The 27,020-nt window shown below is 38.1% G+C and overlaps 1 protein-coding gene across 1 annotated transcript in view; it reads left to right on the top strand.

Annotated features, from left to right (window-relative positions):
- Positions 1-27,020, top strand: part of grid2 (glutamate receptor, ionotropic, delta 2) — a gene marked incomplete at its 5' end in the record, with an annotated part of 543,021 nt that overhangs the window by 383,251 nt on the left and 132,750 nt on the right. Inside the window, 3 exon segments of the mRNA XM_005916136.3 lie at positions 3,728-3,901; positions 12,755-12,916; positions 19,539-19,658. Coding sequence (XP_005916198.1) covers positions 3,728-3,901; positions 12,755-12,916; positions 19,539-19,658 — 456 coding nt within the window.

Genomic DNA, 27,020 nt, shown 5'->3' with positions numbered 1-27,020 from the left:
CCATGTAACTGGAACTATTCGGATTTTCTTTTTTTTTTTAATATAATTGCTGGATTATGAGGTCTTGTCCAATTTAAGAACATTCTACAGACTTTCGCATAATTGAACCCTATTAAAGCCTACTGTGTGGTGGTTAGTTTCATTTATTGTTCTTGGAAACAGATTAAGGATACAAAGTGACTCTAACTTAAGGCTGCAATCTCAGCTAAGTTAAAGAACAATTTTATTTGCTGCTCCAGAAGGACTTGCTGGGAGAGAATGAGTCTACATTTGTGCATACTGTGTCCACAGCTTGAAATTGCTCGCTATGACTTCAGCTATCTCATACCCTTGTTGTTAATAAGTGGCTACGCCGAAACTGTCGGATCTTTTTTTTTTTTGCCTTGTTGAAGGAAAACGTGGCACCTCTCTCATCCACCTTTCCCTGCTTGGAAATCTGAATTAGAACACATTTGATCATAGTTCTGTCCTTGCTCCTGCCTCATAACTTGTCTGCATAGTGTTGGTGTGTTGTGTGTTTGCATGGTATTTCACTTTGCCGCAGATTTTCTCCATCATCTTGATGCGTTCTTTCTATCAACCTTCTAAATCTAATAGAATTTAAGGATTTAAAGACTTAAAGTACATTTCTTCTGTGGCCTTGTGCTACAACCCTCCCTTTCTTAACACTAACGGCAATAGTTTAAATAATACGATTATTAGTTAAATCCCATTTTACTTTCTTTTACCCTTCTTTGCTTTTTGAAGCCTTTATGGATGTAATGCATTTCTTAAAGATTTAATATTTATCTAGACATTATCAGATATGGGATGTTAGTCTTATCACTTCCATCATGTCTAACATTCACATTGTAATACACTGTGCTTACTGATCTCCTATCACCAGCAGGTAGGCTGGTGTAATACAGCAGACTGTAGTGAATTTTGGGTTATACTTTCTTCTGAGCATTGCTTTGAACAGCTTCATTCATCCTAGCCTCTCTCTTCTTCATGCTCTTTTTTTTTTTTATTCTTTCCTGAAGTGAACATGTGAGAAGACTTAAAGCCAGAGGAGATTATTATGGGCACTGATGGGCTCAGCAGTTGAGTAGCGGAGGACAAACAGAACCCCCCCCAAAAAATAAATAAAAGTAGCTTTCTCCTGTCATCCAAGAGAAATGAAAGGAAAGGGGAGAAATACCATGGGGAAAGAAGTATCTGGATAAGGGTAAAATGGTCGACAAGAATGGGGATAAATTGAACGGATTTGATTTACAGAGTAAACAGCTCATGATGAACTCCAGAAATTAGGTTTAGGGCATTCTGGCTGTCATGACTGACCTAGTGTGTTTAGTTTGAGGTAGCTGGCCTTGGTGTGTAGAATTTAAGCCCACAACACCGACATAAGGACCAAATGATATTGTAATTAAATGCTAATCTTTAAGAGGATTAAAAGGAATGAGTGATAAAACAATCTCACCTTTGTTCAGTTGTTGGTTAGGACTAAAAGACTGAGTAAGTAATTTGAAACTAGACAAAAATGACGATGGGCATGAAAGAGGGAATTAAAGAATTAAAATTTTGAGCTGGTAATTAGATAATGAGCAGTAATTATTTCATGGATGTTTCAGGGTCATTGTTGTAAATCCAACTCGAACCTCACCCCTATTTTAACTCAGTGTTGCAGAGGCATTTAGCGTTGGTCTTATAATGTTTTGATTGAAGAAGTCCATGAAAGGTTAATGGTTAGTGGCCTGAGGGAAGGTTGGGGTAAAGTGAAACTCGTGAAAAAGAGCGAAGTGATTATATGAGGTTAATATCAACTGTGTAGCAGTACCCTCTCCTTCCCGAGACTCTAGGGTTGTAGATGAGAGCATGTGTGTTTCTTCACGCCGGTCTACTGTATGTGCATCCATGTGTCATATTCATTTTGTCTTAGCTGTTAAAAGGCTAACAACTTTCAGAGCACTGAAAGTCACACTGGGTGATGTCACTTTAGTTTATCCCCAGGGAGATCCAGACAAAGAGCCAAACAGAACATGACAAAGGAAGAGGGACAAATCCCTGTTTAGAGGGCAAACCTCAAACCTCCCAATTAAGTGTGTCTTTGTCTCTGTTTTTGCTGTGTGTTGGTTCATCTATATTTGTTTGCATTTGATCCTTTGAGTGGTGCACTCCGGATAATTTTTGTCTACCGATCTTTCTTTGCGTGCCCTTGACAGCCTGCTGTGCATCTTAATTCTCTTTCGGCCCACAAATCTGCCTTTTTAGCAATTTTCAGCATTTTCTCTCTGCTCTGGATCTTCTTTTTTTTGTTGGCTTTGTAATTCAGTCCCCTTCAGGGTTTTATGTCTTCAGCTGTTTGGGATTTTTGCCACGTTTTTGCCCCTAAGCCAGCAAACGGATTCCTTATTTGGACTGTTTAGAAAGTAGATATTTCAGAGCGCAGAGTGTTAATGCAAGGTTAAACATGTTAAGTTGTTTGAGTAATTTGTCAAGGTATAAATTCCATTCTTTTGTTGTTAACTTTTATAAATAATTTAAATCCACTGTAGAACTACATCTGGTTCCAGTAAAATATGACCACAGAGGAAAAAGTATAAAAAGCAGAAACTTGAAAATCAACTTCTAAGCAGAAGCAAATGAATATTTTTGTGTCTGGTGGTGGATGTGGAGATCTAGGGGCCATTGCAAAGGCAATACATCATCCTTATTAGTGCAGATGACACTGGGTATACCAATAAAGTCCATATAAAACAACCTCTAATCACCATTGATCATATCCCATGAGGACTCACAGGTCTTAATGGACGTTAATTACACTCAATTAAAATCCATTCCTATTAGTCAATGAGGTGTGTTATCTATAATATTACCCTTCACTAATACAAAGTGTGTGTGTGATGGATTGTTTGTGCATGTGCATAATCTGAGTCCTTTCAATCCTATCAAGCGGACTCAGGTGCATACACAAGGGAATCATAAGGGTTTTTCATGATTGTACGGCTTAAAAACAGTCTCATAAAAAAAAAACCTGACTGATTTATGCACAGACTGGCATGGGCACAAAAGACACATGAAATCACACACAAACACAATCACTGCATACACATACAAAGGAAGTAAAAGCTGTTTCAGTTGATGGCAGCATTACCTCCACCAGGGACGATAAACGTCAGTTCTCATCTCATCACCACATGACCCTCTGCATGGAGGATGGATGGAGATCCATGGATGGAGAGCGGGGAAGGAGAGTGTGTGTCCTAGGGCTAAAATTAGCAGTGATTCCTCCCCCAAGGTTTTGCAAGGACATACAGAGTACGTGCAGACGCACATGTGTGCACATAACAAACATATGCGCACAGTCAGACCAACACGCAGATATTTTTTACCCTTCTCTCTTCCTCTTTCCATAGGCTGACTTGTACCTTTCATATCTAATAACTATTTTTACATATGATGTAGACAGCTTTTCATCGCTCGGTGTGGCGATAATGAGAAACATAGGGTATCTAAAACAAAGCCTAACTTTTACTTGTTTAGGAATTAGATCTGAGGCTTTTGAGGTGTAATATTCAACCATGTTTTTCTTTTTTTGCTTTTATTTTGTGTGCGCAGTTACAGTTCTTTTGTATTTTGTTCATGCTGGCTTTATGTCTACATAATGAAGTTGTTAATTTCATACCTACATTTACTTCATCCCTTCTTTCCTTTTCTATACCTATTCCTCTATTCTACCCTTTTTCAGGAGATCTCGGACTATGACTTGCAGGAGTTAGTCATGAAGTCTATCGGTCGGCTGACGTTGGTGCGCCAGATGTTCCCAATGCCCCAGAACACAACCCAGCGCTGTGTCAAACACAACCATAGAATTAACACTTCTCTCTGTGACCTTAAAAACCCAAAGGCTCAGCAGCTAGAGGTGAGTTGGCAAGTTATTGATTTTCAGTATTATGTTGAATACTAGCTTAATTGTCCAAATTCTGTTGCTCACTGCCAAGAACACTTTTCTGTTATTTGTGAATTTTTTAAGTAATACTCAAATATGTGGCATGACTTGCATTTGTTTTTTGTTTTTTTCATACATGTCTTTTATATTTCAAGCTATGAAATAAATAACTTCAAAATCAACAGGGGTTCATTACTCAGAACAGTTATTACACCCATTAAGGAGTTGTGAAAAGAGTGATTGATTTGAGAAGTAGGCTTGCCTAATGTTACAGAAAGAAATCAACAGAGGATTGATTATAACGTAACAGATGACTCACTGAAAAATATGTGTATTCTAATAATTTGTTTTTAATTTTTAGCTGAAAAATTGTGCAGAAACGGTTACTGGCTGACGTACACTCACAGCGAGCAGAAAAGTTGCTCACAAAAACTGTCAACAAAAATCAAGCTATTGTAGGGAGTTGAGATGAGTGGCTTGTGGCTTAGTCTTTGACAAGTTGTCCCCTTCCAGTTTAATTAAATCGGGTAAGAAAAGATGGATGTTCAGTGGGAATACAGTCGAGTCGATGGAAATCTTTGCCCCCAGTCATTGATGACATTGTGAATGAGAATAAGTGACTTTAAATACACTTGGTGTAGCTCTAGTGTATCATTAAATGCAAACCTCTAACAGATTCTGCTTTTAATGATGTAATTTTTTTTGTTTCCTTTTGTTTTGACACTGTCAAGGCAGATCGTTGTCATGGTGAAGTTTTACTTGCCAACTTATTGTGCTGAGTTGCATCCTGTTTGCATCGCTTTACCTTTGATGTGTATACAGAAGTCCACCTGCTCCAGTCCACCAAGTAGCTGTGCATATATTGTTTTTTTTTCCACATGTGACCACAAAAACCAAGCCATGATGTACACTCTCTATAGACAAAAAAGCATGGCTCAGTGGCAAACAAAAGAAACTTCTATATTTTGATTAAAAATCACAATGGTAAAAGAGAAGAATTGTAAAACTCAATAGCTTTTGATTACAATGCATGTGACTGCTTGATGAGAGTTTGACAAACATAATTTAAAGGAAGCACGAGAAAGAACATTCTCTGGTCTGACGAAAGAAAAGCTATGGACATTTGTATTAGCTATGGGAACTGAAACTTGTGTGAAAAGAAGAAAAGATGAACGAAGCCAAACATAGTAAGACATGGTTTAGCAGACTACAAGCCCATTTAACATCTGTGGAGAGGCCTGAACAGCCTTTCTTTTCAAATTGATGCAGCTTGACAGGCTCTTTCATTAAGAATTGGACAAACTGTACAGTTCCTTGTATGGAAAGCTGACAGAGACTTACCCTACACTTAAACCTAAAAGTTCTATCTGACAAAAGAATGAACTGAGAATCCGGTCTTTAAGTCGGACGTAATTAGCTGTGTCTAGGCCCAAACTCCGCTGCAGGTCCCTAAGTCAAACAGTCACTGCGGCATCACTGACTAAATTCTTTCATCTGTAATAAAATGATCAGTGTGGCTGCTCTACCAGGTGTAACAATTAAGTTTAGCATCCAGACATCCATAAGTTAGCAGGGAGTTAGCTCGCTAGTTTCAATCTAAATATAAATATACCATCTTCTGACTGAGGGATTTCTGAAACAAATTAAAACGTACAGCTCTGCTACCACTTCCAACATAAATGAAGACAGGAAAGTAAACAGCAGTGGCGTTTGTAGGGTTAATGAAGTTTGGCTAGTATATAACAATGTGCTACGTGATCGCTAGCGACACAGCTATGTTAGCATAATATAAAAAGTGAAGCTGGAGGATGAACGCTAACTTTTTTCCACTTGATAAAAGTTAACGTGAGGATTCTCAATGGTCAGGGACAAATGCAGTCAATCAGGATGCTGTAAACGGACCAAACTTCAGCCAGGAGAACAACTGCGATAATCCATCCACAATACGAGGTTAGTCATTCATATACTGCTGCATGGGCTGGGCTGTAGTTACATCCTAAGGTTTTTTAAAACTAAGCTTTAAACTGAATATCCAAAAGTTGATTCTGTTCATCTGGACGTAGCGTTTTCAGTGGAAGAAACGTATCGTCACTTATCCAAGTGACTTCTTCAGTCTCAGCTGACTGCAGGTTTCCCCAATCTTATGAACAGTACATTTGCATAATGTACTGTTTATAATGTAACGTTTCTTCCACTGAAAACGCTACATACAGATGAACAGAATCAACTTTTGGAGATTTACTTTCCTGGATGATTGAGAATAAAAACCGAGAGAGGCCGACAGTGATCAATGACTGTTTTTAGGTGCTTGTTGAGATTAAATAGAACAAGATAAAAAGCTTTAAAACATGTTAAAAACACAACAGCCTTATTAAACATAGGGTAGTTTGGGCCCGGAAGCAGGATTCATCATGTCATCACTTAAAGACCGGATATGTTTATAAAAGGGAAATTTCACATTTTGAACTTCCAATAGGTTTCCAGAAAATTTCAGAAATTGTCACTTTTTCATTTCCACTTTAATTTCTCTCTAGAACAGAACAAAGTGTACAAAAAGTAAAAAGATCTTTAATCTAGTACAATGACAACTTTAATTAACTTTCATTTCTAATGAGAAAAATCTTAATTTTAATAATCCTAACAATGTCACCAGAAACAAGTATTTGAAACTTAAGGGACCACACTTAAATGTATTAAAGTGCACTTGCTATTTTTTTTTCTGTGACTCTCAATGAAGATGATGCCACACCCCAATTTGTGTTTAGCAGCAAAAAAGACAAAAAGACTGGCCATCCATGAAATGAGCCTTATGACCCAAAACTTCCCTTCCCAAACTAATGAGGCAGGAAAGCTAAATAAATAAAGCCTTGGAAAAACAGAGTACCAGGACCTTCATCCCAAAAAGAAAAAAATAAATTCCCAAAGAGAAGAAGGGGTCTGGAGATGCTAGACAGCTCCTTGGTCTGGGTGACAGAAAAATCCTTTCTTAGCCTCCTTTAAATTGGGGCAAGGCAATTATCATTTACTTCGCCCGGTCACACCAAGAAAAGAATGAAGAGATAGGTATGGGAGTAGAGAGATGGGAGCAGATAGGAACGAAGGAAAGTGGATGCAAACACAAGGAGGAGGGCATGTAATTATATGTGGGATGGCTGTATTTAATTTTGACCCATGCAGTAGATTCCAGTATCATTACATATACTGGTTCACACTGTGTCTGAATAATGTGGGTTTATTTAAACAGAGACAGAAACTACTATGGGCAAATGTTCCTCTGCCTTGCTCTGTTTTTGCATCTTTTAAACATGCAACAGGTGTTTCAGTATGACATTTAAACATGTCACTTGATCCTAATGCTTTGAATTACAGCAGGCCTGCTGGTTCGATGTTGTCCAGTCATCCATCCATTGTTACTGAGGCTTTTTTTAACCTGTAAAATTAATAATTTTTGACCTTATGCAGTTTTATGTAAGACCTCACATTTCATTTACAGTACGGCAATGGAAAACACAGAGTGACAGTTTATTTTTCCATCTTCACATTTTGTTTACTATTTTTGTAAATGGCCCCTGGGGTGGCAATACATATGCAATATATGTATTTTTTTTATTTTTATGTGACTCATCAAGCTGCCATCAAATGAACAGAGAAAAGGGAGCACAGTCTCATTTATGTGTCAAGACAAAAATATCAAATTAAATTAATATGCTGTTGATTTATGTAGAAGCGCAAGACCCTGGAGGAACATGTTTGATGAATGTTAGAATCACATTGAAACATTTGGATATCTGGAAGAGTTTGTTTCTAGACTTTTGCCTACTAGCTGCTTGTAGACATTCATAGAGGAAAGATAAAGAAATGCATGTGTTTATGTAATATAGGTGTCAACATGCAAGTCGTTTAAGTCAAGGGCAATGTGTTTTTGGGTGTCTAGCGAAAAGAGTGATCTCAAAAGTCATGCATTTGCTGCATGCATGTTCATTTCCATATGTAGACTGATGGATGGCTGAATGAAAAACAAAACAATGATGAGGATGAGGATGAGGAGGACATAAGAAAGAGCGAGTGGGAGAGAGCGAGCTTGAGATTGAGGAAGCAGATCAGCTCAGCGGTCAGAGAGTGGCCCAGAAGCCCAATTTCACACTGCAATGAAGCACATCAACTCAGGCTGACCACACAAGCACACACACTCTCATACAAAGCTTGCTCGGAGAGCCGAATCCAAGCTCCCCACGGAGCAGTAGAGTTTCCCTTTAATTTTAAAAGAAAAAGAACGATAAAGAAAATCACCACGTGGAAGACATAAAACAATGCTGTGAAAGCTAAGATACTTTGAAAGAAGTTAGATGTGAGGAAAATTTGGCATGTCCTTTTGTCCTGACTGTCAGTAAACAATTTGATAAGCAGTAAGAAAGACAATATCTTTTGTTATCCTTTCATCCCCCATGCCAACTTTTTAAGAAACCAAAAAACCTGGTTCTATCCCTTACATTTTATGATTTAATGTTTTTATTCTGCATGAGGTGTACCTGTAAGCTTGGCTGTTATATACTGTGAGGCTTTGGCCATGAATGTCTGCGTCTGAATTACAATATTCCATCTAATATAAACAGCTATGTTTTCATAGCTTTCATGTTTTGCTGGTTGTTGTTTTTTTACTTTAATAATATCTGAAGATTATTCAGTGAATAACATCTTTGACCTGAGTTGGAATGAATCAACCACAAGGGTTTGTTGCCATGCAAAAATGGCTAATTATAGTGCTGGGATAAAGTATTTGTCCCCGTCTTTGATTCTGTTTTTTTAATGCTTGTCTGACTGGCATGTTTCTGATAATTGAAGAATTTGTATTATTAGACAAAGATAACCTAAGCAAATACAACATTATTTTTATGTGATGATTTCATTTGTTAAGGGAAAAAAGCTATCCAAACTTTCCTGGTCTTGTGTGATAAAAGTAATTAGACCCCCCTTTTAAATCACGAATTAAAAATGTAATCACATTTTTCTAGGCGACATCTATCAGCCTGAAAGGGGTTACAAAAGTATTTGTAAGCCTTTGGAACACTAGCAAACCACACTGAGAGCCATTATCCACAAATAGAGAAAACTTCCCAGGAGTGACCGGCAATGTTCCCTCTAATTTTTCACGTGTCTGAGCGAACACACAAACTCCCTGAGCGGTCCCTTGGACCACTGTGAGCAACATCAGACGTGTGCACTGTGGTCACTCCAGCATCGAATCCATCCAAGTTACATGGTTTATTAAAATAATCAAATTACAGCATTTATGTTAGACTACTTTTAATTAACTGCTTTAGCCCACTTACAATGAAAATGTAGAAAAAATCTAGTCATTGACCTGTGCAGTATGTTAACACTATTGGAAGTAAAAATAACTTGAACTCCAATTTTGAAAACACAACTTTCTTTCTTTTTTAAAAAAAAAGCTCTGACTTGTATTATGAGTCTGTGGTCTGGGAGAGAGTCTGTAACTCTCTGTCTGCAAAATATAGTATATAATGACCAATGCTGGGCAATTAATTATATAGTTACTTCTTCAAAAAAGTAACTCAGTTTGGCAAACAATAAGGTTTTTTGCAGCTATTTTTTAAATGCAGCCAAGGTATTTTTAAATAAACATTTCAAACTATTTACAGAACAATCAGCTGTTCTGCATCAAATCTGATGCCACACAAATTATTTGTGCCACTCCAAAAAATAATTTCTGTCCACTATGAGATAAAGGAGAACAACAGCCTGATACCTGCAGGCCTGACAACAGGAGATATATCACTCCTGTAACACCTATAACATTCAGCAGTCGCCTCATTGTTCTGACACACACACAACAACACTATACTACACTCTAACTACACAAGATTTGTGCTAAACGTCAAAAATCTCTCACATCTCAAAACTTCCCCCCGTTTCTTAACAACTAGATGCCACGTTGCCATATCATTTTTTGATTGGTCGACATGGTACTTTTTTGGACGAATAGGAAAGGGAGAGGGGGGTGGAGTTTGTTTTTGCTCACAGGCTTTCCAGCGTTTTCCTTATAAAACACAGTTTTTACCGTTTATACCCGCAGTAAATATAAGCAACAATAGTATTCAGGAAGAAAACCAAACATTGAATATTTTTTTATCACAACTGGGGCTGCCACAAACGATTATTTTGATAGTCGACTAGTCACCGATTATTTTTGTGATTAGTCGACTAATCAGAGCATGCATCCATTGGACGTAAAACCTACAGCTTACTGCACAAGTATGCATCTGCTCTCATATAACTATCATTAGCTTACAGCTTTAAGTGTTTAAGGTATGTGCTAACTAAAAATAAAGACAAGATGATAGTTTATTAAATTTTAATGAAATTTGCAGATTGTTTCGGTGAAGTTTAATAAACTCCTTGCTATCTAAAATATAACGGGACACTGGAGTATATTCTCGAGCATCTCACACTTCTGATAATCAGTTGTCTGCTTGACGTTTATACAGCTATGTAAAAACGATAACTTTAATCTCAGCCAAACCGATTTACTCAGGAACAAATAAAATACTAAAAAAAGCCAAACAATAACATTTTTAAGTTATCTAAGTGACTTATATATATGTAACCTGAGTAGCGAAAGACGGTGGTGGGTTTGAAAACGATTTGCCGGGAGTGCGGTGTTCTCACAGGCTCTAGTGAGCCTTGCCCCCGGCTAGCTATCGAGCTAGTGGGTAACAGACGTCTCCGAAAACGTCGGAGCGCTTTTGAAAATATGTGGTGTCTTGATAAACTGAGCAGATATTTGAGGTTTATACAGTTACATTCTCGCCTGAAAATATGTTAAACGTTTAATTTTGTGACCCAGAAAGAATAATAAGACTAATATTAAAACAAACTAGCTGCCGCCATTGTTGGAAACTGAGCTGGACTGCGCTATGAATTCTCGGACACTGCTTCTTCTTCGGGGTTTAACGGCAGCTGGCATCCTTGTACATGCAGTGCTGCCATCTTCTGTTTCAGTCCGTTATTACACTCTTAATTCCTACTACTTATTCCTGCGTCTTTTGTGATCTTACAAAGCTTCAAACGACGGGTCGACTATTAAATCAGTCGTCGACGATTTTGATAGTCGATGTAATCGTGACTAGTCGACTAATCGTGGCGGCCCTAATCACAACTCTGGTTTTACGTGGCCAACACAATTTAAAAACTGGTATAAAGTCCACACTTTTTCCGTCAGTTGTTCCGTCTGTCCTGCTCACATCTCCAATGGTTGTACACGTCATTAACGTGGCTTCACTCCACATCAGCCACGCCGCTGTGCTCGCTAAAACACCGGTGTCGGCACATAAGGACGCTGTCATAGCCTGTCAACCACATTGATTAGCTGCATATATATGAATGTGAATCGCATCATTGGCTGGACTATGGGATAAGGTGGCATCATTCTAATCCCATACGGGAGCAGCCAGTCACTTACTGACTAACACTGCAAAACAGAATTGTTAAAAGTATTAATTTTAATTTCAATGCAGGTTAGATTTTTTTTTTTTGTGCACAACACAGATTTCCTGTGCGCAGAGACCGTGCCAGCAGTGCGCAATTGCGCACGTGCGCTGCTTAGAGGGAACATTGGTGACCGGTCTATCAGCATTACTCCAAGACCTCATCGGCAACTCATCCAGGAGGTCACAAAAGAACCCAGAACAACATTTAAAAAACTGCAGGCCCCACTTGTCTCAGTAAAGTCAAAGTTCATGATTCAGCAGTCAGAAAGAGACTGGGCAAAAATGGCATCCATGGGAGAGTTCCAATGAGAAATTTACTGGTGGCCATAAACAATACCAGGGTTCGTTTCACATTTCCCAAAAAATATCTTGATGATCCCCAAGACTTTTGGGAAAAATATTCTGTGGACTAACGAGACAAAAGTTGAACTTTTTGGAAAGTTTTTGTCCAGTTGTATTTTGCCTAAAACTAGTACAGGATTTTTTCATGATAAAGTTCATTCAGAGCTATGGGCATTATGTATTTCCTCGGGCTATCTTTGTCTAGTATTAAAATCAGCTTGGTGATCTGAAACGTTTAAGTGTGACAAATATTTAAAAAAACCTAAGAAATCAGGATGTTGGCAAATACTTTTTCACAGCAATGGAAGTACTGGGCAAAAAGTTGAAGAAGATTTAAACACTGTGTAGTATAATATATTAAAAAAATATTGTGTTTAAAGCCTCTTTTTGGTGTACAAAATGCAATATTAGAGAGATCAAGGCTTCTGCTTGTGTTGTGTGATTGTATTCATTTGTCCATTAATGTGAGTGGATCCACACTGCTTGCTTGCTTTTTTGTGTGTAGGCGTGGATTCATTGTAGTTCATTTATTTTACCCCGTTCCCATTTACACAGAGACAAGAGGCTTGGTACTGTACATTACACAATGATCAATCACAGAATGAGTGGACTCCTCCTGTCTCCTACTTGTTTTTGTTTTGGTGTCAATGACCTTTCAGTACATTAATTAATTTAATCTTGAAAGCTTTTTTTTTGTTCTTACTTATAAGAAGTACCCAAAAACAACGTTGGCTGCGTAGTCAGGCTGTGTACTGTTGATTTTAAGGAGACAAGGTAATATTTTTCTTTTTTGATCAAGAAGCTGCTGAATTTGTCCGGAAATAAATTGTTTAATTTTAATAGCATTTTAACCTGGAAAGGCTTGGACTGTTTGTTTTGTGAAACTTATTACTGATTACAAGTTTGTCTTTATTTTCTCACACAATTCAAGTTGCATTGCCTTGTTTTATCTTCCTTTTTATGTTTCTTTCTGTAGATCACCAACCGCTACATCTATGATACAGTCTTACTGCTGGCCAATACCTTCCACAGAAAGTTGGAGGACAGGAAATGGCACAGCATGGCCAGTCTGAGCTGCATCAGGAAGAACTCCAAACCATGGCAGGGAGGCAAGAGTATGCTGGATACTGTCAAAAAGGTATAAAATGGTGAAGAAATTCACACTGTGTTTTTCCCTCTCAAGGCTTACAGGAAGGTGTTTCACCAAGTGTGCAAGCATAATGTGTACTTGGCTGCTCTGGTGAGTCTACCTGAGTATACACAGATGTAGGCACAGAGGTAAGCTGGTTGTTGTTCTGCAAGCAAGCATCCTCAGTTCATACAGTAAGAACTTTTCATATGTGGTTAAAGACTTGTGAACCTTTTTTAGGGAGCCTACTTGCAACTTATTCTGTTCACTTCATTTCGCAATGTCTTAAACACATCAATTACCATTAATGAGAAGTTCACGCAGTAATGCAGTGCATGTGTCACAGGAGTGCAAGCAGAGACAGTGAAGATGGTGATTATTGGTGAAAATAAACAATAGCTTCCTGACAGGTTGAAACAACCAGAATGGCTAATAATTAGTATGCTAATTTGAGATTAATGGTGCGTGAGGTACGATACATTTAAGACATTAATATGGAGTCAGTACCTACAGCTTCCTGTGGCTTTTAGTCAAGAAAACAACTATATCCTATTAAATCTGATCCCAGTTTAATAAGATCCAGAGATTTGTTTACTGCTAACTACTTCACAAATACAGCCAGCTGTCCAATGTTTGTATCAATTCAATTCAATTCAATTTTATTTATATAGCGCCAAATCACAACAAAAGTCACCTCAAGGTGTATCCACTTAGATTATCAGTGTATCAGTCTGAAAGGTGTCAAAAAGCATTCATAACCCTTTAGAACTCTAGCAAACCACGGTGAGAGCCGTATACTGTTATATGAATGGCGGACAGACCTCGCCATAGAACACCTGTTCTATCACAGAATAAGCCTACGTGTTGCAACATCCAATTCAGTTTCCATAAAACATTGTATTTTCTTTCCAATATTAAAATCATTCATATGAGCTGTTCGCACTAAAGTAAAAAGCACCATCACTTCATGCGGATACCCTTTCGGCGCCAGCTGTGGTCGCAAGGTAGGAGCCGAACAAAAACACCCTGATAATGACTGTGTTTAGTCTGTTCCTTCCCATTCCATGCAAGGCCACCTGGGTTGGCTGGAAAACTGTTTACTTAGCGTACCAGGGCGAAGGACACTGTCTCAGCTGAACTCTGGACACGCACACACATACGTATACACTGATATGCACACACTAATTCCCCCTCCCTTTCCAAACGCCTTCGATGCTTGTTCCCTCCTGAGCCCGCGCTGGAATGGTAGCGCTGGGCAGGATGGCTGCTGTGTTTGCTTCGGATTACTCCTCACCCCCCACCCGACCCTGTGGCTTGTCACGTGTTCCATAATGTTGTACTGTGGACATTTATGTGCTTTTTTGTGCAGAGAAGTTTTTTTGTTTCCTATTCTCATGCTGTCCTCCCAGGAGCCCAGCATGAGTAGAGGTCTCTTTTTTTCCTCTTGTACTTTCCCATTGTAGTGTATATTTCAGTGGTTTTTTTTCTGTAACGCTACCGATCTCCGACCTGTATCCCCATGTGATATCTGTGTTGTGTGTGCAAGGTCCGGGGGGGATGGGGGTCCTATTTCACTTCAGGGCAACCTGCACGTGGCGAATAAAGCCTTGATTGATTGAAATCTGTGGCATGTTAGTTCAGATAGTTGTGCAGTCAGTGAAGAGCAGAATAGATATAGGCTCCTAAACTTATAGCCAGCTTGAACACAGAGTTTGTCTTTAACTGTGTTTGCATTAATTCAGAGTAAGTCAGGACGCAGTTCAACAAAAAAACGAACCAATCCAGTTTAAGATGAGTCACATGCTGAGGTTAATAAACAGCTTTTGTATTTACAACTGATGGGTTTTCAAATCCAACACCATTGCACCCAAATGTGCAACTTTAAAACCATACAGACATACATATAAAACCTTACAGACTGATTCGAATGCAGAAATGAAACAGATTCAGATTCACATGCTATAAAAGTAGCATATCACTAGGTGCTAAGACGAAATACAAATTAGTGCACAGCACTCAATAATAGACTTGCTCTCTTAAAACATAAAAAGAGCAGTAAGGCACTACAGTTTTTTATTGCAATACCTTCACCAGAATATAAAAAAGGCATATTACACTGTCATTATGTATATAAAAAACAGAGCCTAACCATTTGTTTAACAAGCTAAAAAAGTGTTTGCTGTTTTCTGACATTGTCCATATTTCATTAGCATTCATTTCCCAATGGCTATGAGTATAAAACCCTCCAAATTCTGCTCCTGAGTTGAATGCTTGATCAATTTCATTGTGCAGAAGAGGGTCATCAAAATTGTTTAGACCAAATCTATTGTGTGATACACCCTGTGAACCCTGTGTTCAACTCCTACAGGAGAAAAGAGGAGCACAGTTTCTGCATGCTGAATATCAATTTCTTTTTAATCTGTGTCCATCACACGATCCCCCATCTCTCACGCAGGCTGTGACAGTCTGCATATTCATTCACTGGAGATTTTTTCAGTAGCCCTAGTGTGTGTTGAAGCATGGACAGCCCAGACTGTAAATTCTTGACTGTTTTGTCTTCATCAAAACATTGGCATTTACTCATGTCCTGAAGTGCTTTTGGATTTAGACCATCAGTTTTTTAACATTTAGAAATTATGAGGTACCAGACACACTAGATCAGCATGAAGTATCCCACACTGTAGGCATCTGCAATATATACATTCGGATGCTGTGCTAAGAATAATGTTTTGGACATGGATCCCAAGGGTTGCCAATGAGCTGTGTCCACTGCAACTCCACACCCCCCTGGCATCTCAATGCTTTTTACTATCAGTGCTGCCTGCATTTCCTTCTCACATTTGAAATCTCTGCGTTATTTCATAATATTTCAGTATTTGCGGTGTCACTGTCTTTGCCAGATACATTTATTTATTTGTTTATTTGTTATTAATGAGCACAATTCCTGGCTTTGAGACACTTTAGAAAAGGCCAAATCAGTGTGAAAATGCCGAGGACCACTTGTAACAATGCTCAAAAGTAGGGATGGGTATTGATAAGATTTTCACGATTCCGATTCCATTTTCGATTCTGTTTAACGATTAGATTCTTTATCGATTCTCTTATCGATTCTTTTTAAAAAGGAGAACACTAAGTTCAATTAGCTTAGAACTTTGTTTTATATTTTCTCTTTGAACAAGATAGAAATTTAGGAGTAACATGGCCTTATAAACCCAACAGTGAGATCTTAAGAGATCCACAGCCTACGGCTCTTCAATGGGGTGTCACAGGGTCCCCAGGAAAAAAAATTGTAAATGTAAAATAAATATTCTTCTGTAGCAATAACAAAGTACTGATGAGTTTTCTCATTTTCTTATTTCATCTTCAGTTTTCCAATTAATTTCAGATTTAATTTGATGTTTTTACATTGCAGTCACTACTTCTAGTATCTGACTAATGCTTGGATATTTTATTAGCCTGTTTATATTGATTTATGTTGTAATACCAACACTATAATCTGTGATTAATATTGGAATTTTATTCAAAATTTTACTATCCCAAGGACAGCCAGGAAAATATTTCTGTTTGTTTAAATAATCATCCATCCATCCAGCCAGCCAGAAAGTACTTGGCGAGAAACCACACAACCCCTACAAACACAGGGAGAACAAACTTCACAGAGTTTACATGTCCCCTGCCAGATGGTGTATTCAAACCCAGGATAATATTAATCATAGTAATAATAATGATAAAAGCAATAATAATAATAGTAGCACTGTTGCCTCACAGTATGAAGGTCCTGAGTTAGATGCCATCATCTGGCTTGGGGCCTTTCTCTGTGGGGTTTGCATGTTCTTCCCATGTTTGTGTGGGTTGCATGTTTGCACTTACTGTTAATTGGTGATTCTAAATTGCTCATAGGTGTGAATGTAAGTGTGTAAGAATGCGAATGGATAAGGTTCTGAAAAAACTCTGTCTTAACTTTTATATTGTTCTCATCACAGAGAGATCAATTTTTTTTATCAATAAATCTAATGATAGCTTTCTACCTTTGTCCTGAGTACACCTTAGACACCAAGTGATCGTGCATTCAACAGACTGCATGAACAAAGTAAATCCACCAGTCGGCAATTTCTTCTCAGTTCCTGCATATTTGGCTTTTGGCAGGTAGAGGACTTCATTCTGCAGTTGTGATTTTAGGAATCTCAACATTTCACCTTGAGTTTACGCGTGGGTTTGGCAACACTTTCATCACTGTTAAATCCAATTGGATCAATGCCCCCTGTTTTGATATCAATAATAAAAAAAAAATACTCCAGGGATGACAGTTTGACTGAATGATGAAGCCAAGTGAAATGCTAATTTAGGATTAGTGTCAGACAATAATAAATGCAGCGCAATGGCTTTCATATCTATCTCTGCACTTCACCTTGCGATCAGGCTGGGGTTTGGCAACACTTTCATCAGCCAGCCCCGGCTGCTAAACCAACCTTGATGACTGTCTCAGCAGAGCTCTGTTAAAGAGCCCTAAGCAGTAATAGAGTTGATTTCAACAGCCTGGCATCAGTTCCATTTCGCACTGTATCAGCAGTGTTCTTTACTTGCTGTGCGTGCCTGTGTGTTTAATCAGTGTTTTGGTATGTGGGGCCAATATGGTAATGATAAATACTAATTTGCAGGTGTTGATGAGGAGCTCTATTGATGTTGTTGTCTGGTGTTCATTGACAAACTCAGAGTGGAGAATAAATGCTGCTGTTACACCTGAAGTGCGTGTTGTGTTTGTGCTTAGAAGACTATGTATTGCCTGCTACATTTCCACCTTTGAATCTCTGCGACATAAACTGTTAAGGTTTAGGACTCATTTTAAAATTTTATTGATTACTTTAAAGGCATTGTAAGGCCTGTGACCCAGCCCCTACATCTACTGCAGCACCTGGGAGACTGTTTTCAAATCTAGGCTTAACGATTCTCAATTTATTTTTGCTGTTATTATAACACACATACGCTGTTACTTTCATCTTAGTTCTGTCAAGTATCCAAAAATTAAAAAGTCTATTTTTTTTTCATTTCGCTGTTATTTTATTTCTCTTCTTAGACTTAATAAAACATCTTTTCCATCCAGGTTCTCCTAAATGACTATTAAGGGCATGTTTCAACCTCAGCTGTTGATGCAGAGATGTAAACATGCAATATACTGAGTGTGCGTCTAAGTACGTGCACTCATCCCAGGTGAATAAAATATTTACATAGATTAGTAATCCCAATAGCACATTACCATATCTAATGAAGTGCCATAGACATACTAATATAACTAGTTGTTCTTCAAAGCATATCAGCATTAGGGGTATGCACGCTTATGACAGACACACATATACATCTGGTGTGTTTGAGTACAGAAAGAGAGATATTACTGCAAATTCTCAGAATATTATTTACAAAAATTGGGAAGACTGTCACTATTCTATAACTCAGACATCAGATATCAAATAAGGAGGGTTCAATAAAAAGAGATTACTTGAAAGAATTGAACTTGGTTTATTTAGATAGAGATATTAATGTATATGGCGATTACACTCCGCCGATCAGCTGTGAAAGGATTTATTGCAGGACCCCCGGGAGTCTAGACACTGGTGATGGTGAAGATGAAAAGCTCTGACTGAGGTGTCAGTGAGGTGAAGTTGGGGATGAGGTGGGTTGCATGAATGAGAATCTGAAAGCGAGAATGACGGAGAGCAAAGATTTAAACTGTGCAAACTGGAGGCTGATCGCCCCAAAGAAGACGGGTAAAAAGACGATTGGACTAGAATGATGATGTCAGTATTGAGATTGACAGCGGGGAAAAGTGAAAGTGATGTAGAAAACAGAAAAGCAGCCTAACACGCTGTAGAGCAGGCAGATGAGTGAATATTGATCTTCCTTATTGAAATTAACCATGAGCGCATTTATTTGACTTTCCTAAAATATAAACAGTTGTTGCTTTCATCAGTTCAAATCACTGTAACTTCTATCCTGACAAACATCAACAGAAGCTGAAGTTTTCCCACTGAATATATGACAGCAGCATGAGACAACGGTATGCCCTTTCAGTCCTTCTCCAGCGTCTGACAGTTGCACAAATTTATCCGCGTGGCGAAACCACAGTAACTTGAATAATTATCCCTAAAAATGACATGAGGCATGACATTGGCCTGTCTGCAGACTCGCAGTTTATACGCTACAGATTAATAATGCTCTGGTCCATTCACCGAAGGTTACTAAAGTGTATGTAGGTGAAATGGAATGTTTATTCTTTTGCTATCACAGTAACTGAGAAAGTAATGCCTCCATGATGAGAAAAAAAAATCACAAGAGACCACCTGTATTAAGTATCACTGTCAAATGTCACACACAATACCTACGACTGTGATAATATGAATGTGAATGCGATGTAAAAATCATACGTGTCTCGGTTTCGCTGTGTACAGTTACCATTACTTTTTTTTTTGCTGAAAAAACTGTTAGTTTTCTAAGATATGTAGGGAGAAGTGACAAAACAAAAGCTGACATCATTATAGTGATGAAAATCACAATAATAATTACAGTAATTTTGACGATAACAACAATAATTGTAAGATAAACCAAAAATAACACATCCTAAATCTTTTCCTTGCAGTTCGGGGTGAGCGGCCTGACCAGTTTCTTGGAGTTCACTGACAACGGCACTAACCCCAACATCTTCTTTGAAATCCTGGGCACAAATTATGGAGAAGATAGAGGACGGGGAGTCAGTAGGGTAAGTAGTTAAAACAGAACCTCTGTGTGGCGTTCTACTGTGGGTGAAGGGAGGATAATTTCTTCAAATGCGTAGAGTAGATTTGCATAATTCCTGGATTTACTGGGGAATTCCATTGCACCTAGTCTCTAAATGGTGTCTCATATTTACACAGGTATTTCTTCATTTTGCATGTCACCCCTGTAGCAGCATAGTCCAGCTGCTCTTTCATATTTACACCTGTATTCTCTCTTTCTCTCTTTCTTTTTTTCTTTCTTTCCCAAGCCATTAACGTCTTGAATAGAACAAATGATTTTTTTGTGTTTTCATTTTTTATGTTTTCTGTCCACCCGTCGGGTAAAGCCTGAGCACTGCAGCTCGCCTCCCCTTCAATAAAGCATGGTGTTAATTGGATTCATTAGAAGCATCTTCAAATGCTATCTGGTAATGATACGTGCATAATGAATTTTAACAGGCATCATAAAAGACAGCCACGCACGCACATATTCATAACATTGTTTGTTCATGGATTGTGTGCAAGTGTGTGGTTGTGGGTGTATGTGTGCACTTAGTTGGTGTTTTGCAGGCTATATTAAAAAAAAGATGTTGTACATTCAAATTTCTGATTTTTATTTTTAAGATGATCTATACGTCTGTGGTAAAGAACACACTTCTGTGAAAAACCGCTGATAAATAAATTACTACTTAAATTACTTGTTTTATGCATAATACTGATAACTTTCTACTGGACAGTGCTGTGAAGGTTCTCAGTCATCCAGGTCATCGTAGTCTAAGGAGCTTGGAAAGAAAAGCTTCTGTGGACTTCTGTGAGTTGCTTGAAGACGTTCTCAGTCCATGTTCTTGTTTCCAATACACTTCCAGAAACAGGACACAAAAATGATGTCCTCAGACACGTATGCACAGTGCGTCTGTCCCTCTGTACCAGAGGGATCTCTTCACAGACAACTGTGATCTGTGATTATGGATAATGTGGTGAGGCACCAACATAACACAGCATGCTATCACAGACAAAATTAATCTTTAAAGCACAGGATAATTACATTAAGGCACAATTCCCTAATCGCAGAGCATAATTACTTCTTAGGGAATTCAAGCACTTGTTATACAGTATTCCTGCCACAGTCTCCCTTAATTCTCTGAACATTTGTTCATTTGTCATTGGGATTCAATTAAATTCATACATGGCCAGTGTGTACGGCTGGAAATATAGTGAAATATACTGAAATATTCACTCAGAAACAGAAAAAGAAAGCAAGAGGAAAGTCCTGCTGGAACCTTTTTATGTATATAAATCCATGGAGAAGAAAAACTAGAAAAGAAATTAATATCCTGGTATATCAGCAGAAAAAGAACTATCACCAATACATCAGCCATTCAATTAGTTGTAGTCCCTGAATGCAAATGTGGGTACGTTGCAGAAGTTTCACCATTGCATGCTGATTGCAATGAAAACCAAGAGCTGTTATTTTTCCTTTCTCCTCTGCATTGTGTGCTTACCAAAAAAAGCTAAGAAAGAATATACTTAATTTAAATATACTTAATATTATGAAAGCTATCTGGTTCTCTCACTCAAGTCATTTTTTTGCTTTTGTACTGTGTGCTTAAGTGATGCATAGGTCTTGTTTTATTTGCAAAGTAAAATGTACAGCATGTAAAATAAAGTAACTTAAATCAGTCTAAATCAAAAGATTTTTTTTTAAAGAAGAAAAGTTGACCTTACTGCATAATTTTCTAAATTTCTAAAATATGTAGACCAAGCCAATAACTTTTATGTGTTAGGTGCACATATACTACAAAAATTTATAATAATAAAAAAATGATTGCAAAAAAAAAATACTGTAATAAAAATATATATTTGTCACCAACAGCCAATTTTTTTTATCATGGTTAAAAAACTGAGCCATCAGAAAGGAAAGCTGGAAGAAAAAGGCTCGCACTCTATAATTTTCAATCCAAGCTGGTATTCTTATGAAAGAAATAATAATGGCAAAGTAAAAAACAGCCGTGAAATAAAAGGAACAGAAACAGTTTCTTTCATTTGTATGAATTACTGATAAAGTTCCTCAGTTTCATAGACTCTGGGTCGTTTACACTTCAGAGCAAACAGAGAGAAGGAAGCTTTTGTATAAGCTTTGTCATATGTTTGCTGAAAAGAAAATTCTTGAAACTCAAATAAACCCACGTGTTCTGTTCACTGCTGAAATGTTGTAACATATTTATTTAACCACCCCTGAGATCTGGTGACCCGTGTTACAGAAGTGTAAACAAATAAAGGGACCACATTCCTTATAGAAACTTTTGATCCGTTATTTATAAATTGCTTTGTGGTTATCTTGTACTGTATTTTAACATAGGTGGTGAAGTCACATGACATTTCCCATAAAAAATGAAAACAAAAAAAAAAGTCTAAGTCTGGAACCAAATGCAATTACCATTGGTTATATTCCTGCATAAATTATAGATCATCTCCCTTCTCACACTTCATCTTTAGAACATATATATTAATCATGCCATATGAAGTTTAATGTGTTTTTCTTGTACCTGACTACAGTTCTGCATTAAAGCTTTCTCTGTTTTTGACAAGTCCTCAAAAAGCCCAGCTAAATTGCAATCAATGTTATTGTGTGCCTTTTTGACCTAACCGGACCATTAACAATACATGCTTATTCCCCTAATTATAGTAATACCACTGGTTTCATGTGAGCATACCACTTAACCTGACCTTTCTTTTCTGTTCTTCCTCACGGTTTCTCTTTGAGCTTTCCTAGGCCTGCTCACAGTTTCATTAATAACTTTTGGGGTTTTTTGTTATTGTTGTCTTTTACTTAATTAATGTATTCTTCTGAGCGCCTTTCTCTTTTACAACTTCCTCCTTCTTCATCTCCCTGTTAGATTCTTCTTCACCAATCCGCTTTGACTTTATCCCCATCATACTTCACACAGATGCATACAGCTATCGAGCGATAATAATAGTAGCAAATACCTGAGATCTGTCATAATTATTACCACTACACTGTAGTAGAATTGGATTTTTGCTCCATTACCTTCGGTTTCTATACACAGAGCCTATATATCTCTCTATATATACATATACAGGCATGTCAGGCTCCACTGATCTCTTACAGAGAGGCGACAAGACTGCCATGTGTAATTGCTTCGTTAGCTATCAGCTACATCTTAAATGACTTCAGAGAGAAAAACGGCATCGAGTACTTTAAAACAGCCACAATAAAAAAAGGCTTGTGGCTAACTGAGGAGATAAGAAGGAAGGAGGTTTAGATTTGAAGAAAAGAGAGATAAAATGAAACAAGCTGAACAGCACAAGAGACAGCTAGAAAGGAGATAGATGACCTAATCCTTTCAGATCCCATGCAAGCGATAGAAACAGCAGCTCAGGTCATAATAGAGTCACAATCATTACATTCTTACTCTCACATATGCCCATGGTCTCCTTCCACTCACACATGGGCTCATATTCTCCATCTTTTGGAGGAGAGATTGAAACGTTCTCCCTCTTTATGCAAATCAATGGCCTGCAAACTGCAGTGTTCCTAAATTGAGGTCACTTCAATTATCATCTCCAGTCTTATTTGACATATGTGGTAAATTATGTTAAGTGACTTCAGAGAGTCATGGGACCCTGGGAGCCTTTTCACAGTCCCGCCACCATGTGAAAAACATTCCCCACCATTACATGTTTTGAATGATTGAAAGACATTTTTTCTTTTATGCGATCTCTTAATGCGCGCACAAGCTCAAATACCCTTAATAGCTGCAGTCACTTGGGAACACATGCAAGCCCATTCACACGTGCATTTGCATAAATCTTCTGACATGTTTGAAAATGTTCAGTTAACTCTTTTTCTTTTTGCATAACAATTTATGTCAGTCTGCATGACCATAAATGCGTGACACAGAGAGGGAGACGCAGAGTTTCCTCTCGTTTAGCACATAAACACACAGAGAGATTCTGCTATAGAAACAAAGCCAGAAACTGAGTTCCAGACAGGGTTAATTACTGTTAAAATTTGAGAAATCCAAGCCACAGTGACACACAAAGCTGTTTTTCACCAGCACTCCACAGACATATGAAATAACCTTTGGATCAGGATGCAACAAAAGCTTCTATGTAGTGTTTTAAAGGGACAACAATGGTGAATTTTTATTCTGAACACATGTCCCAGATATATTTTTACTTCAATACCACTACAGTAAGCAGAAAAATGTCAGACAAAATTGAGCACTGTCTTGTGTTTCCTTTCAATAACACACCTGTTATTGGCTCACAGACTAATATCCTGTGGTTTGTCTCTGTTTTGATGTCGGCAGTGCACTGTCCCAACAGGATCCTCCATATATCTGCTGAAATAGCTTTTTACTGAATTCAATGCCTAAACTAATGCTACCTGACTTATCACCTTTTTTTCTAACCAGCATTAAGTGTTGTTTAACATGTCATGAAATGGTTCACCCGAAGAGAAAAAAATGCATATATATAAATAAAGGGACATCCCCGAGGAAGATTGAGGTAGTATTTTTTTTTTATTTAATAAATAGGCATTTGTAGCTCAGCTGAGACAAAACTGAAATCCCAAGACCTACAGGCCAGATAAAGATTCCTGATAACATCAAATACATTATAGCTGATAACACAGAAATAGGCATATTAAAATGTTTAATTAATTTGGATTATTCATGCACAGCATGTTGAGCAGCGCTTCAGATTATCTGTGATTATGGAACACATCTGAGAGGCAACAGCCCTGAAGGGCAAGTTACCAAGCTCTATGGATGAGGGCTAATACAGTACCACTGAAACCGACTGTCAATGGTATATGAAAAGGTCCAGGGTGAGACAAATAAGGTAATGGTAAAACACAGAGAGAGGTTAGAGTGATTGATCTGAAAAAAAAAGACATTTTGATTGGCTCGTGAAGTAAAGTAAAATTTTATAAATAAGCTGCAGAAAGCTGGTCTGGTTGGAAACATGCAGTGTTATGGTAACTGAAGAATGGAAGACAGTGATAGACAAAAATGTCTCCAAGGAGAAAAATCTCTATTTTCCTCATTTTTTTCCATCTTATTAAGTAGATTTGCATGACTCTTCATTCACCATGCCCCGCACCTCCAGGCCAGGTGGGAGATTGCAGAAAGGATGGAAAGAGGAAGCTGTAAAAGATGCATGAGTGAAAGAAAGATGGAAAAGGGCATGGAAACAGGAGAGATAGACATAGGAGCAGAGTGATGGAGAGAGAGGGAGAGACAGAGAGACAAGAGGATGTCATTGATTTATCCTGCTTGCAGGTTCCTACATCTCCACTTCTCTGGTTCTCTCAACTGTTAGCATTGTGCATATGCATCCATGCACTTGTGTATGGCTTCCTTTGCCTTGTGTAATGTTCTTGCATGTTGCTGAGGCTGTATTGTAGTGTGGGATGACAGAACCTGGATAAGTAACAGAAAACAAAGTTGCAATTTCACAAAAGATCTTTAGTATTTATGTTTCAGGCGCCACTAGTGAACAACCAAACTTTTTCAGCATTAATGAAGTTAGAATTTAGTACAACAACATTGAACAATCATTCAGATGAGATTCATAGATGTAGTGAAGGAGGACATGCACACAGTTGGTGTGACAGAAGGCATCTGTACAACCACAGTGAGTGTTTGGTCCATGTTGCCAGTAATAAGTCTTACCCATTCCTGGTTGGTGTTGGAATCTGACAAGGCTGCCCTGTGCACTTTTGCTGATTCCGTCCATAAGTTTTATGGACAGAATTTCTAGGCACAGCCAAGTGTTGTCACCTCTGTTTTTGTGATGGAAATGAGAATTAGCACCTCCAAGTCTGAGTGCATGGTTCTCAGCTGAAATATGGAGAAGTGTCTGCTCAAATTTAGGGACAAGTTCCTGCTCCAAGTGGAGGAGTTTAAGCATCTCGGGATCTTAATCACAAGTGAAGAGAGATGGGAGTGGGAGATTGACTGACACATTGGTGTCGTGTCTGGAGCAACTCTTGACCAATCGTAACAAATTAGAAAGCTGAGCATGAAAGCGATGGTGTCAGTTTATTGGTTAATCCACATTCCTATCCTATCCTATGGCTACGCACTCTGGATTGTGTCCAAATGAGATCGCAGAGACAAGCAAATGAGCTTCCCCAGATAGGGTGAGGAGTTTGATCAATCGGGAGGGACTCAGAGTACAGCCACTACTCCTCCACATCAAAAGGAACAGGTCGAGATGGTCAAGGTCTCTGAATAGGATAAATTCTGGGTGCCTCCTAGATGAGAGGTTCTGGGCATGTCGTACCAGGAAGAGGTTGTGGGTCAGACACAGGACATGCTGGAGAGATTACATCTCTTGGTTGACTTGGGATCGCTCAGTACCCTCTGGATGAGCTGCTACCCTTGTGACTCAGATCTTGATAAATGGTAGAAAATAAAGAGATGTAAAATTTTTGCAGATATTTTTAACATATGAAGATACATTAAAAACATAGGAATTAAGAGAATTTAAAAATATGTAATTCAAATGAACATTTATATTTCAAGGCTTAACATTTCATCCCTAATCGCCTGGCTCTTATGTAAAATTGGCCGTTATGTACAAAGATTTTATTACAGCAAAGTGTTTATGTACTCAGATCCCAGTAAGTGGTACAAAATAACATAACAAATAGACTTTAGTTATTTCTGATTAAAAAAAAGATGTATGACATATTGTGAGAGGGAAGTTAAAATAACCTGGTCAGTACATAATTTGCAATGAAAAGACATCAGAAGCCCAAAATAGTAGAAGTACAAGCACAGTAGAACAATAACAAATTGTGAATGAGTACATGCAGATGACGGGGAAAAAAACAAAACAAAACATGTTACTTTAACACGGAGTAAGCTTACTATAAATAGTGATAAGCTCAGTGATAGCATACACCATCTGATCTGCGAGGTGTCAGTCAAACATACTTGGTAAAATGTCAAAGTATCCATTCAAGTCCTCAGTCCTATCACATTATTCTGTCCATTTCCAGCATGGTCAGGGCAAGAGCACACCAGATTATTTTTTTTCAACCTTTGTGGTAACAGCTTTTACCCTTGTGAACTCATGAATACTAGAGTATTTGCAGGCTTCCTCTGTGGGACTGATTGATGTCTTCCATTTGTTTTAGCTGGAAGGTCGTGTCAGTCAAGAGTTAACACACATGCACTGACCAGCAAGTTATAATCCGGGTGACCACAGCACAGTGGACACTGGATGCTAACTGAAGCTGACGAAGTGCCTCTGGTGTCCATGGATCAGTCTACGTTTGGCAGCGCATATGAATATTATCTGTGTGTGTGCTTGTGACTGAACAGCAGTCT

Source organism: Haplochromis burtoni, unplaced genomic scaffold (genome assembly GCF_018398535.1).
Source record: "Haplochromis burtoni strain Fernald_Lab_line unplaced genomic scaffold, NCSU_Asbu1 Contig_18, whole genome shotgun sequence".
Classification (NCBI taxonomy): Eukaryota; Metazoa; Chordata; class Actinopteri; order Cichliformes; family Cichlidae; genus Haplochromis; species Haplochromis burtoni.
The sequence above is the reverse complement of the archived record's forward strand: the minus strand, read 5'-3'. Positions and strand labels throughout refer to the sequence as shown.